Source organism: Choloepus didactylus, chromosome 14 (assembly GCF_015220235.1).
Source record: "Choloepus didactylus isolate mChoDid1 chromosome 14, mChoDid1.pri, whole genome shotgun sequence".
NCBI classification, from domain to species: Eukaryota; Metazoa; Chordata; class Mammalia; order Pilosa; family Megalonychidae; genus Choloepus; species Choloepus didactylus.
Genome location: NC_051320.1, coordinates 75,647,223 through 75,661,434, shown reverse-complemented (window position 1 = coordinate 75,661,434; position 14,212 = coordinate 75,647,223). Strand labels below are relative to the sequence as shown.

Below are 14,212 nucleotides of genomic sequence, written 5' to 3'. Positions count from 1 at the left end.
AGCCTCCTTGGATACACTAACATTGACCCTCCTCCTGCCCCTTCCTGCATCTGAATGACTCTCTAAACAGTCCCACCGAGAGAAGTCAGCTAGGCAGACAGTAGGGCTTGCTGCTTTAATTCACCTTTGCACCATCAGTAAATCAGGGGGCTGTTTTTCTCCAACATTTGGAGGTTCCAAAAGGTTCTCGTCCTTACTCAGTTTATGTGTGAGCCTTCATTGCTTTCTGGATTTTCAAAACAAAATGCATAACATGGCCACACTCTGGAGGTTTCTGGTGACAGGATAAGTGGACTCTTTCTTCATATGCATACCAAAGATGAAGAGATCTTGATGACTTCTTGATTTTTTTCAAAAAGAATTTTAAAAATTCAGTTCTATTTGTGATTATCCTTTGGCTTAGACTTCCTCTGTTTTGGAAGCCTAAACTGTCAGTGAGAAGTTCTGTTTCCTGCTGAAAGTCCTGATTTGTAGAGATGCATTTATGACTAAGGAGTATCACTTGCTATGTTTTATTCCATACTTGGCTTTTAAATTTTTTTCCTGATACCTGCCATGAAGGTGACAGTTGCTCTGATACATTTGGTGGCATTAACAGATACTTGTCAGATTCTGAACTGGAACCACCCACATAAACCCTAATTGTCACTTTGAAATGGCCAAGTGACTAGTATTCTGGTTCAGTTTTAAGCTAGTATTTTGTAAGTGGGGAACTTTCCATAACCATGAACCAGTCTCTCCCTGATGTAGGAGTTACGGAATACAGAACTTGTCCACTGTGTCACCTTCAGGTGTATCTGGGAGGAGGCTCTCAGCCAGCAGAAACCCACCTGACTAGGTTCTCCTCAAATATATTCTTGTTCCCAGTGAAGACACTGTGACCACAGCATTGAGATCGATTCAGGAGACCTCTCTCTATAGAGTGCCCTCAATCATCCCTTATACCAACTTTTTCTCAGTGAAGGAGCTTTAGTCTTTCCAACTAAGACTCTGCTGACCCCCGATGGCAGAGTGTGAGCTTTGTTATCTGACCCAGAGGGACAGACGGCTTCTGAGTCCAGACATCTCTATCCGCCAGTACAGGAGAGTAGTTATGGCTCACCTCTTACTCCGGCTAAGAGACCTAAGAGGAAGGTTGCCCCTAAGAGGAGACAGGAAAGACCAGTTGCTCCTCCAAAGAAAAGAAGAAGAAAATTACATAGGATGGATCATTATGCTGCGGAAACTCGCCAGGACAAAGTAAGTTTATCCATTGTTCCAAAGCTTTGTGGCGGGCAGGTTTGAGTTGAAGGTTTGCTTCAGGGTCTTGATTTGAAAATCCGGTGAATGAGTTTTAGGAGAACTCTGCTGCATTGTCCCTGGCTTCAAGTCTGAAAGAATCTGGTACTTCAGAGGTTAACACTAATTTGAAGACTTCCTGAACTCCCAATAAGACAGGAGAAAGGAGCTCTTTCCCTTCTCTGGAGTTAGATAACTTAAAACTAGTATTAACATTTAGGCTCAAGTGACTGTTAAGAAAGCTATTGGTTTTGCTTGCACTTTTTCACAAAATTAATCCCAATGGTTTGTAGCCCTGGTTCTTAGAGGGCTACCCAGCAAGGTATAGGGAAGGGTCCTCAAAGACAAAGTAGAATAGAAATCAATAGGAAATTGGCTTAGACTAGTGGTCTCTACCTTTGGACGTAAAACAAGGTCTTAGATTAAAGAGAAGGGGATGGCTGAAACAGCAAAGAGAAGACAATGAGCAGATATAGTTGTATTTTCTTTCTCATAGAGATATGAGTCATCTTCTCTCTCCAGTACTCTCAGAACAAACTATATGTTTTTACTTTTCCTGAAACCTTCAAATGCTACTGAAGCAGTATCTTGTGATTGTCTGACTGATCACTAAGAAGCAGACATGAGATCTTACCTGAGAGGTCCTGCTGTGTAAGGCTGAGTCAGGCATTGCCAGGGTTTGACATATGTTGTGCTTTTGGTATATCTTTGTTTGGACAAAGATCTTAGAGGAGAGGATGGTTTCCTCAGAGGCAAATTCCATGTGGTCCTCATTTGTTGGCCTCTTCAGATTATGCTGCACATATCATCCTGAAGCTCTCAATTGTGATCTACTCTTTGTGGTAGGAAGTGAAATACCAACTCCTGAATGAAGAAAAAAAATATTTATACCTGATTTTGGCAATGAAATGACATAAGGAAAGGTCTTGATTAATCTACAATGATGCTGATGGAAGAGAGTATTATGTTGACTGATCCCTTCTGTTCTTAGTCATTGTGGGTGTTTGTGTTTGCTCATAGTTAATTTGTGAAAGTCATCTTAAGTACCGTCGAGTTGTTGTCTGATGAGATGTTTCTTGAAAATCTTTCCATTGCATAGTTAGAGATGAGAGCGAGAGGGCAGGCCTCTGTGCATGCTTTTAGAACCTTCCGTTTGAAGCAAGAAAATGAGAGATGAGTTATGTTTCTTAGGTTTTAGAAATATTCTTCAGAGAACTGAGTTTTCTTTCTTTGTGAGGCTAAATACGAAGGCTTCTAGAACAAACTCAGTGGTTTTGTTGGTTAGGACTCTTGTAAATTCTTACTTCACTCAAGATCGGCTTGAAAGGAACTAGATTGAGAAGCAGCTTCTTTCTCAGAATAGGTTCTTCCATTAGGAAGCTATTGATCTCAGAAATTGACAGTGAAGTTCTTTGGAACATAAGATGGACCCATCGTATTAATGATGTCCGAATTCAACATCCAGTGGAAGGTTACCATTTCAGAACTGCTTTTGATTCGCTTAGTCTCCATCTTCTTGCCATGACTCAAGGCCTACTGTAATTTCAACCAGGGAACCGGAGGCTTATCCATCTGACTTTCTGCTCATTCTCAAAATTCTTGTGTTTTAAGAACATTGTTACATTTTAGAAAGGCCATATATCTCTAAAAAAAGAATTGTCCTTGATAATATTTCTGGTATTTGTCTTCTCTTCAAAGACCAGATCTGTGTTAAGAATGGCAGGCAAATCTCCCTAGACAAAGCTCTGCCTCTGGGCTGAAAATTTTCTTTCCAGAATGTTCTAGGGGTAGAAGATCTGTGAGAAACTTGACGCCGTGGGGACTAACTTGCTCCTTTTTCCAGATGACAAATCCTCTGAGGGAAATTGACAAGATTGTGGGGCAATTAATGGATGGACTGAAACAATTAAATCTGCATCGCTGTGTAAATGTCATCTTTGTTGGAGACCACGGTAAAACTTTGTTTTGTTTTCTAATAGGGTAGAAACATAAATGTTGGGTTGTAGAAAGGAATCTTTGCCCTCTCCGGTTGCTGTCAATTGGTTCCCCTATCTTCAGGTTGGGAAAGGAATCATCAGGCCATGACTCCAAAGTATGTCTTGAGAGGACCCTGGGTTCATTTTGCTCTATCTCCATATTCTTTCCAGGAAAGGCTGTTCTACAAAACTCTGTCTCTTGTTCAAGTGTTGCTGGCAATTTGCTTGTGCTGTTAGTTGCTTCCCTGTGAATGTGACATTAGGTGACAGTGCATGGTCCCTGCCAACCACATCTCCAAAAAGAGCCCACCGAGTTGATGTGGTGAAAAAATAAATCCAAATATGAAAAGGAAGCAGAGATAGAATTCTTGTCAAAGAAGTAGCATATAAGTAAAAGAGTTTCTATTCACTGAGGGAATTCAAGGCCAAAACCAGAGGGTACTGCTAGAATAGAGAAGGCTGTTAAAGAGAGGAAGAAACAATTTTTTGAAGTTACTTTAAAAAGAGAAATTCATGACCACTTTTTTGAGGTGATCAAGAGCATTGTAAATATTATTTAATTATAGAGCTGGGAGTGGGGGTGGGGAGCTTAGAGAGCATTCTTATTTCCCAGGTGTGGAGACAGTTCTGGAGAGGGGCTCTTGCATTCCAGAACTATCAAATCGCAGTAGTGACTCTGGAGTACTGGGATGCCCCCTTTTAGCGGAGGATTTGGAAGAAGAAAATTGGTTGGCTCTTTGGGTATGATCTGTGGCAGCTCTGTTAAGAATGACAGGCAAATCTCCCTAGGCAAAGATTTCGTTCCAGAACATACTTCCAGGGGTAGATCTATGAGAAAGTACAAAAAAGCCGCTGGGATTAACTTGCTCCTCTGCAGGGACTAAATGCTACCCTCTGCAAAATCATGCTCCGTAAGTTTGGCTTAGTGGCGAGCTGCAGACAGGAAAGGGAATGTGGAGCATGTGACATGGCTGATGCTGTTTAAGTTGCCCAGAGGTGTCAAAGCATTTGGTCACCTGTTGGAGCCATATGTCTAAGAAGCAGATAGGTTCTGAGGAGTCACGTGCTGGAACATCGTTGAGGCCATCCACGGATTTAAACCTTGTCTTGCCAGTGTGCAGGCTTCAGAGATGAGTGGACTCGTTTGGTTTTGGGAAGCCACAACATATCTTTCTTAAAAAGTAGTATGGGCTTGGTTTTCAGAGCACAAGCTTTGGAGTCAGGATGAAGGGAGTTCAAACTGCACGGTGCCACCTAAGTGCTATGTGATGCTGTCCACTTTTTGTTAGGTGGCCTCTGCAAGCCTCAGTCTCTTCATCTATAGAATAAGAACATTGACAGATGCTTCACAGAGCGGGTCTGGAGAGTGAAGGGTGATGAAGCCTGAGCAGCACTGAGCACAGGGCTTGGCTGTCTTTGAAAGCAAGGTTGATTGTTAACCCTTTGGGGTAGCGCAAGTGTGGCTTCCTAGATTCCTGGGGTAACACTGTATTAGCACATGGTGACTGTTTATTGTGTTTACTTTTTCCTCAGGGTTTAAAAGTAAAAGGGCAGGATATATAACTTTTGTGGTATGTTGGAGTACATTTCTCCATATGTTTCCCTCTTTTCATACCAATTTATATATATATTGTAAAAATGCCTGGATCTGGGATCCCAGAAGGTGATAATTTGAATTTTACCAGATGTGGACCACTCTGGATTATATGTCTTTATTCGAAAACCTTAGGGTGTCCTTTATAGTATCACTTCGTTTCCCTTTTAGAGATTATTCATGGTGATGAATTATGCAAAGCAGTATTTTAACCTGCAAATCCCAAATCATCTCATAAATTGTGAAAATGACAACAAAGGTCTCAATAAGCCTCTGTCTCTAAGATTTGAGTATTTATTTATTTTTAACATTGATGAAGAAATTATCCTTGGATGGGAGCCAGGAAACCAATCTTAGGGCAGAGGACTATTTGTTGGTTAAAAACATTCCCTACCTAGACCTCTTTTTGTATTCTGGTTGCTAGCTTTCAATTCTGCCTGAGTACATTGTTTACAACTTGATTTCTGGGTTATTTTGTTTTTCAGTTTGGGTGGTCACTGGGCTGACATTTTTCTTTCTCATCTCTTGTTGCCAACATTGTTTTGTCAGTAACATCCAAGGCCACCAATGGAGACAGCCAGGACTGGTGATTATGTCCTCAAGACAGGAGATATATTAGAGAGCGGGACAATGACATTTTGTGAAAGAGACACCGAATTGTATATTCCAGTTATGGACACCACCCCCAACTGGGGAAGAGTTTGAAGCAATCTTGGCAGTTTTTTTTTTTTTTTTAAAGAGTAGATCTTTTTCATAATGATTATGTAAATAGACTTTTTTTTTTTTAATCATGGTTACTTCCTTTGTCTTGGCTGTTCTTGCTGAATGACTTGAAATGATAATTGGGAGGATACATTTTCAATCTTCTAATGCTTGCAAGACGATGTGGCAAAATCGTCTTGTGAAAGATACTTAAAGTAGCATTTAAAACTTTAAAGTCAAGTTAAGAAAACTCAAAAGAGAGAGTGCCTCTCATTAAGTTGTTAAAAACTAATTAACGGGATGCCTGGGTGTTATCTTCTGTGTCTGTGCTAAGATTTTAATTTCAAGATTGCCTGAAAATTACTTTTTTTTTTCCTTCTCCCCACAGGAATGGAAGATGTCACATGTGATAGAACTGAGTTCTTGAGCAATTACTTGACAAATGTGGATGATATTTTTTTAGTGCCTGGAACTCTAGGAAGAATTCGATCCAAATTTAGCAATAATGCTAAATGTAAGTTGTTTCTTAAAATTTTGAGTTGTTAGAGCGGTAACACAATGGAGTAGGTAATAGTTTGGTTTCCCAAACTAGAATATTTGGGTACAAGTCCTGGCTCTACCATTTCTTAGTTGTATGGTCTTGAACAAGTTCCTGAAGCTCTCTAAGCCGCAGTTTTATTATCTGAAAAAAATGGGGGATGATAATGGCAGTAGCTACCTTATAGGGTTGTTGTAAATAGTTATGTATCTACAACATTTAGAATGGTTCCTAGCACATAGTAGCATTACATAAATATTTGCTATTGTTTTTATCATGTGGAAAATGCACTTACTTTGAGGCATGCTTATAACCATCGATTTTTGTTTACAAAGGAAGAACTTTTGAACAAGAGTTTCAAGCTTGCTCTTTCACTGAAACTGCAGGGTCCATGACAGGCTTGTCAGAACCACAGTCTGACCCCGAATGTTCCTTAGGAGACTTTCGGAGCCTTCTTACTTTTGAAAATTGGCAGAACCCAGGAGGAAAAACATTAAGCCTTGGAGAGCAGCAGCTATTTTGAAAATAAGAAATAAAATTAAAAAAAAGAGTAATCTTGCGGCTTATATTTTACCCATTCAGGTTATGACATGCCACTGACAAGAGCTTTAATTTGTGGACTAAGATGTTTTAGGTGCTGTCTGCCTGGCTTTTGAGAAGTCCGCGGTTTTATTGGAGAAATACAGCATTTGGGTGGTGGTGGGGACAAATGTTGGAGCTTTTAGCCTTGGGAATCAGAAACCATTGACACCAAGCTGAAAACATGGGAAAATTGTTTTTCCCAAATTACGTTCCTGAGTCAACACACATGGGACATGCTCCAAGGTTAGCTCCAGGCAACGTTGTGAAATAAACAGAGAATTGATGGCTTCTCTTTTCTGTGCCTTTTCCTGTCCTCAGTGTCCTTGCTTGCTTCTCCTATGTCCGCTTGAGACAGCAGGGCCTTCGCCAAAGACGGAGCACTGGTCACTCTGGCACCTTTGATCTTAGTGTTCACACTTGAAAGTTTGTGCAAGAAAGGTTTTGTTTATTTTGAAAGGCATTTCAGACATCAGTAAATATAATGGGGAGGTTGTTTTAGGGTGGGGGGAAACTTTCCTGGGGCCAAGGAAATAAGAACTACCAATAGTTAAATGCTTTGTATTTTACTAAACGCTTTCACATACGGGGTTTCATTTTGTGAGAGGTGGTAGAGGGGAGTGGTCAAGGGCACAGACAATGGTGGCGGAATGTTTGGGTTCAAATCCTGGCTCTGTCAGGTGTTATCTCTGTGACTGTGGGCAAGCTACTTAAACGCCGTGCCTCGGTTTCCTCATCTGTAAAATAAGGATTGTTGAAGTCAAATGAGAGATTAGATGTGCATGTGTGTACTTAGTGTTTAGCGCATAGTCAAGGTTATATAATTGTTAGCTGTGATGATGTCTCCTCACATCACTATTTCAGCTAGATATGCACACAGTCTCATTTAATCCTTCCAGTGGCCCTGTGTGATACATACCATATTCTCCTTAATAAAGGCTCAGAGACAGGTAAAGTAACTTGCTTGGAATATGGCACAGCTAGAATATGGCTGATCTGGGATTTGAACTCAAATTTCCTGATTCTGAACCACCACACCGTGCTGAAGACCTCTTCTCCTCACACAGAGGACTGTTAGCAAGAGAAGGCTGAGGGACTTCAGAACTGCAGGATCGGCCTCCTTAACATGGATTTAGGAGTAATCTAATAATTCCTCATAATTCTTTGCCTAGCTTTTGAGATTCATCTGAGCACGATTGCGCTGTGCTATTTCTTTCTCTTCATTATCTAAGAATGTGGACTCCCCTGTTTGGTGCCTTGGAGGACCGCAGTTTGTGAGGTTAAAGAGGGTAGCGATTAAAAGTGATGGCTTGCTCAGTCAGATTGCTTGGGTCCCAGTGTGCAGACTCTTGGCCCTTCTGAATACTTACTGATTCAGTGAGGGCACTGACATTATCTGCCTCTCAGGGATGTTGTGAATGACCAGAGAGAAAAGTGCCAGCAAAGCTCCCATAGAGAGATTGGCATGTGGTATGGACTCAATTCATGTTAGCCATTATTATAACCATTATTACTTTTTTGTATACCATTAAAATGAGAGTAAAATTTAGTCCCAACTGGAGTAGAACGTAATCCACATTTTAGCTTTGAATTCCCTGGCTTTAGAACTAATATTCTGCAAATAGTCTTTGTGGGTATTTATATTTATACCCCCAATGCAAGCTTTTTTCATGCGTTTTTAGCAAATATGAACAAATACCTGACAGATATTCATTGAGTGCTTGCTGTGTGGCAGGTACCAGGGATACAGCTGCAGATGAAAATGACAAGGTCTGTTGTGCTGGCGAGTGCCAGGGAGAGCCACAGCACGGCATTTGATCTCTTCTGAACCTTTTGCTGCTGCTGCCATAATGACCAACTGAAGCAAATTATTTGAAAGCAAAACAAAATCCAACCAACCTACAATCTCTTCCTTCTCCCCACACCCCTCGAAAGGGGACCTTTAGATAATACAATGTTGTCTGCAGTTAATACCCAGCCATCATTTACATAGTTTTGCTTTCAGCTAATTTAGGGTATTGACTAAGATCTCCTTTGTTTGCTGTAGTGAAAATAAAGGAGGTGCATACGTGTGTGCCTGCCTGGGAGGAGCAGCCAGCTATGTAATTAGACCCATGACATTACTGAGGACACAAAATTCCCTCTAAAAAAATAAGTCAATGGATTAAATGATCCATCTTTAAGATGAATGATGACTTCTGTCAAAGATCTGCAGATAAATAGGAAATTGCATTAAAAGTCCCAGATGCCCAGTTTAATTCCTGACATTAAGTTGCAAATAAACTGAGTTGAGGCTCCGGCAGGACCATCTGGGGAACTTAAAGAGGCAATTTACCAGGCAGTGTCCTGGTGCTGTAAAAGCAGGAATTCCCTTCCAGAACCTAGCAGAGCAGTTTACTTCCTATAGGATCTGGTCCTCTTTAGCTGCATTTCCCTTACTGAAATATTAAATACCTTCAGGCAATTGTATGTATTTTTTCAGCACAACGTTAAAGTGATAGCCCTTCTGGGGGTAAAGAGAGAAAGAATTGAGAATGTCTTGTTTAAAAAAAAAAAAAAAAAAAAAAAAGATTCCTCTCAATAACTATCACCATCTCTTTCTCTCTTTGAATAGATGACCCTAAAGCCATCATCGCTAATCTCACGGTAAGTGAAGTCACCAGGCCCCTGGCCTCAGGCCAGCTTCCAGACGCTCCCGTCCTGTGGTGAATTAGACCCGGGACAGTGGACTCCTGAGTACCCAGTGGGGCCCAGGGGCATTTTCCTCGCTGCCCTGCCATCCTGTATATTTGTTTCCCTAAGAGTATGCAAAACCTCCAGCCTGTGAACAGCTGCAGGCCCCTAATTGCCTTGGCAATGATGTTAACTGAGATGATTTGATCCTTCCTTTAGAACTGAAAAGTAATCATTCATGGGTGAACAAATCTTTGCTCTCCCTGAAACAGATCTGCCCATCCTGGGTCCCCGATCCCGGACGGTGATGTAAAAAGCACAGAGCACATAAATCACCTCAGTCTGAACACAGGGTCTCCAGTCTTCCTGCACCACCTCCCACCTGTGACTTGAAGCTGTTGGGAAAGGCCTTGGAGTTTGGGTTGTGCTCACTGATGGTTTCACGAGCTGGGAATATATCTTGAAAATTCCTACCCCTGCTCTGATAACCTGCTGTCTCATAGCCAAAGTTATCTAATACCTTTGTGAACCTATTTGTTTTCTGCGGGTATTATTTGATAGGGGGTAACAAGTTCCATTTATTCACTAACCAGCTTTTCACTTTAAGTCAACCCTCCAACTTTCTAGAGAGGGAATTTCGAGGACTTTTTCAAGAAATCATTCCATATAAAGTCCAACTTCCATTTCTATTTTCAGTGTAAAAAGCCAGATCAGCACTTTAAGGCTTACATGAAGCAGCACCTTCCCAAACGTTTGCACTATGCTAACAACAGAAGGATTGAAGACATTCATCTGTTGGTGGAGCGCAGATGGCACGTCGCAAGGTAACCTGGGGATGGACTGTCCCTTTCTCATCTTGACAGCCAGCAAATTGATTTGGCAACTGGAATGCTTTAAGGTCCTTTGCAATTAGAAAGAGGAACAAGGTTAGGAAAATGGAATCTCGGTTGGAAATCTGTTTCCAAAGTTCTGTACTCTAAACAATTAGAGGTGAGGTGATGCAGCGCCACGTTCGTGTGTATGTACCTGTGTGTCTGTCTGTCTCTTTTAGTTTTGGAATTTACATTCTAGCTTCTTTTCTCTGTACTTGAGTAAGACAAGAGAATGACTGGGACCTTGCCTTAGGATATTGGGCTGATTTGGTCTCAGTTGACCAGACTTTGCCTGTGGTAATGTTGATAGAGGACTTCAGAAAATGTTAATCTTCAAACCTCTGTTGTTGTGTGTTTTACATTGCCTTAAATAGTTCAGGTATTTGCCTTCTTTTACATTACAAAAGACTCTCCCACAATTTAGGAAAAGAAGTAATTGCTTAGGAGGTCACGCTCTGATAGGGGGTGTTCAATATGGAAGAAATTATTCCTTGTTTCTGAATAGGTAGAAAGCCTCTGAATGTGATAACCTCTTACAAAGAGTTAATCGTGAAAGGATTATCCATTATCACACAGACTTGGCAGCAACTTTCCCTCATTCATTCTTACTCCAATCTCAAGAAAAGTGTTGTGAATCAGTCTGTAAACAATAATTGAACAAACCCTACATGCATTCTAGGAAGGTAATCTGCATTACAAGGGAAAATAAGAGAAGGAAAATGAGAAAATTTTGATCCTTTAGATACTTGTATCCATATGGAACACTTGGAAAGCCACATGTGACAAATGCATAAATATCCTTCTGTAACTACACAGGGGAGTACATTAAGAGTTAAATATATGGGATTATGAAGAGAGCTATATGAAGACTAGAAATATTGGAATCATTTAGAATAGACATAGGGAGTCTTTATAAAAAAATTACAAAGATGTGACCTATAAGGCTCGGCTGATAAAGTTCTCTGCAGGACTTTTTTATATGGGACCACTTGGAAGAGAGGGCAAACCCAACGTAGGGGACAGTTGGTAAATTAAGCTGAATGAAACACAGGATTTGAGAAGTTAAATGAAAGATGATGACAGGCGGGCAATTGCCTTCTCAGAGGTAGACGCTATTCTTATAGACAAAGCCAGGCATTTTAATGAGTAGTAAAATCCTTTTTAATTTAACTCTTGTACTGTCAAGTTCTGTTATTTACATATCTTATTATCACAAGCTGAAGATACTTTTCTTAACAGTGGGGGCCCATATCTTCCATTTCTTTGGTTACCCCAAAGCACTTGACTTTAGTGCTATCTACCCTGTACGTACATAGGAAATATTTTTATTAATAAACGTGAATTTTTGGAAAGGGTCCATATGATACTGAAGCAAAAGGTGTCTTCCTTCCACAAGAAGGAAAGTCAAATGGTTTTGATGTCTAGAGGTCAATGGTACCATTTTTTATTTCTGAATAGAGACATTGTCTACATGAGACCGGGGTTTTACTAATTTTGTTGCTATCACTGTTAAGTTACTACTCAGTTGTATTCTCTGGTTTATATACTGATAGATGATTTTGTAAGCCAGCATTTTTATAAAATACAGATCTCCACTGATTAAAAATTAACCATTTAAAAAGTGCCTACTATGTGCTTGGCTTTGTGCCTAGTAATGTGTATACAGAAGTGAACCAAACACTGCCCTAGCAGACGAGGATCTTACAGCCTTGGCGCTAGTAGAATAAACTGTTCATAGGTTTCCATTTATCCTGGGGTGATGGTCAAAGCAAAAGCACTTGGGAAAATGAACAGCATCATCTTCTCATCAACACATGGATCATGCAAGTCAAATAGAGACAAATATACTTTTAAATAAAACTATTTCCTAGAGATTCTTTGTGCACTATAATTGGCTTTTTATCAGAGTGATGTCATGAGAAATCCTGACTGATTTTAAAATTGCTTCATTGTAGGAAACCCATGGATGTTTATAAGAAACCATCAGGAAAATGTTTTTTCCAGGGAGACCATGGATTTGATAACAAGGTCAACAGCATGCAGGTATGATCATGGAACCATGAATTGAAAAAAGGTTTTAGTGATTTTTGGAAAGGATGGGGCAGGTGGTGTGAGTGACATAGTGTAGTATTTGTGAATAGAAGAAGAGTTGCTACCAGACCTTGGCAATGTGTGATTCATTTTGTTTTTCTTTTCTTTGGGAAGACTGTCTTTGTAGGTTATGGCCCAACATTTAAGTACAAGACTAAAGTGCCTCCATTTGAAAACATAGAACTTTACAATGTTATGTGTGGTAAGTCACTTATTTAACCAAAACTAACGAAACAATCTATAGTTAACATGAACTTCCTCAGTGTCAGAGAAAGGAATGGGGTGTCTCTTTTCTGGGACTACCTCATCCCTTCCCACCCCTACTGTCATCAAAGCGCTGCAACTTGACTATTGGTTGGAAGGACAGAATATCATTTCCTTCTAAGGCTTCTTTGTCTTCCTTCAGCAGTTGACTAATGGGGAGTTTTCACAGTATTGCTCTTGGCAGCCTCTGACTGATCCAACATAGCATTACAGTTTGACACCGCTGGTCAGAGACCTGGTGAAGCAAGAGTTCGGCACAGAACTTTTTCCCACCTACATCTCTTAACATTGCAGCCCACTGAAAATTTTGCCAGCATGTATCCTGGCCAGCTATTTATGTACTTCTAATTATTTTTCTTCCTTGAGCTTTTAGTTCCTGAATGAGGACAACTTTTCCTATTTAGCAAAGGAGTGCCAGGCTGGTGGTTAGAGGGGGAGTCTGAGAGTCGGGACTCCTGGGTTCTTTTCCCAGCTTGGCTGCTGGCTCTCCCCTGCCCTGCCTCTCAGCTTAGGCAAGTCACTGTGTGCCCACTTGGCAACCATTCACTTGCTATGAAATCGGCCTGTTCATCTCACAGCGGTGCTTCAAGGCCCAGGGCCAAAGCTGTCTCTTGCCCCCATTCTTCTGTAGAGTGCATTAGAGGGCACACTTGTGACTATTTATTGATTGCAAGTCTTGTTTTGAAATTTGGGATTAAAAAGGCCCATAGAGGTTCAGGAAAGTGGTGCTACTATGGCCCCATTTTTCCTCTTTGGTTGTAACTATCACAGACATAGGCAATAGCTGAGTAAGGCCCTATTCCTTCACTCTTTCTTTTTTGGGCATATCTCTCCCTGTGGTCAAGCATGGAATATGGTTATTTGAGAAAGCTGAGGCAAGACATCATCAGGCTAAAAGGGTTCAGGAAATAAGAAGGGGGTGTCTACCATCTTAGTTTTGTTTCATCCGATTCTGATTTGTGTTCAGAACATTCAGGCTGTTAGAAGCTGAATAGTTTTGATTCTTACCTTACCTCATCAAAAAAACATTTAAGAGGAGGATGGCAAGATGGCGGCATAGAGAGAAGTGGAATTTAGTTAGTCCCCTGTAACAACTAATGAACAACCAGGAACAACTAGTAAATAATTAGGAATAACTGCTGGGGGACAACCGTGACTGTCCACACATTGTACACCAACCTGGGTTGGGAGGAATGCCTGAAATCACGGAAGAAAATCTGTAAGTAAGAACTGCTGAACTGTGCCGGGAGCTCCTCCCCCCACGGCAGGCTTAGCTGCAAAGCCTCGCTGTGGTAAAAAGCAGCACTCTCCCAGCAAGCAAATATAGCTCAACCAAGCTCCAACTGGGGTTTCAATTAACAGTATGGACTGCTGAATACAAGCTACAGACCCCCAACAAGCAAAGGCTTTTAGTGATGACTGATCTTAAAGAACCAGAAGTCTCATCTGTCCTGGGAGGGGGAGCCCAGAATACCAGGTGTTACCTCTGACTGACGAGTAAAACTGGAGGGCCATGTACTGGCTCTAAAAGGGGGCTTTCTGTCCCTTTTTCTCTTTCTCAACCTAGGGTCTCAGAGAAGACAGCTGCAGCCATTTTCAGTGGAGAGAGCCTCAGTCATTTTCAGTTTGCAGCACTCTGACCCAG

General features: G+C 41.0%; 1 protein-coding gene across 4 annotated transcripts in view; it reads left to right on the top strand.

Annotated features, from left to right (window-relative positions):
• Positions 1–14,212, top strand: part of ENPP2 (ectonucleotide pyrophosphatase/phosphodiesterase 2) — a 100,376-nt gene that overhangs the window by 61,903 nt on the left and 24,261 nt on the right. For 3 of the 4 annotated variants that reach the window (XM_037802795.1, XM_037802796.1, XM_037802797.1), the window contains exons 12-17: positions 3,122–3,230; positions 5,939–6,064; positions 9,282–9,313; positions 10,037–10,164; positions 12,168–12,255; positions 12,418–12,505. In XM_037802795.1, the coding sequence (XP_037658723.1) occupies positions 3,122–3,230; positions 5,939–6,064; positions 9,282–9,313; positions 10,037–10,164; positions 12,168–12,255; positions 12,418–12,505 (571 nt within the window). Of the gene's footprint in view, positions 1–1,083; positions 1,240–3,121; positions 3,231–5,938; positions 6,065–9,281; positions 9,314–10,036; positions 10,165–12,167; positions 12,256–12,417; positions 12,506–14,212 lie in introns of all 4 variants that reach the window. The other variant, XM_037802798.1, reaches the window with a different exon arrangement.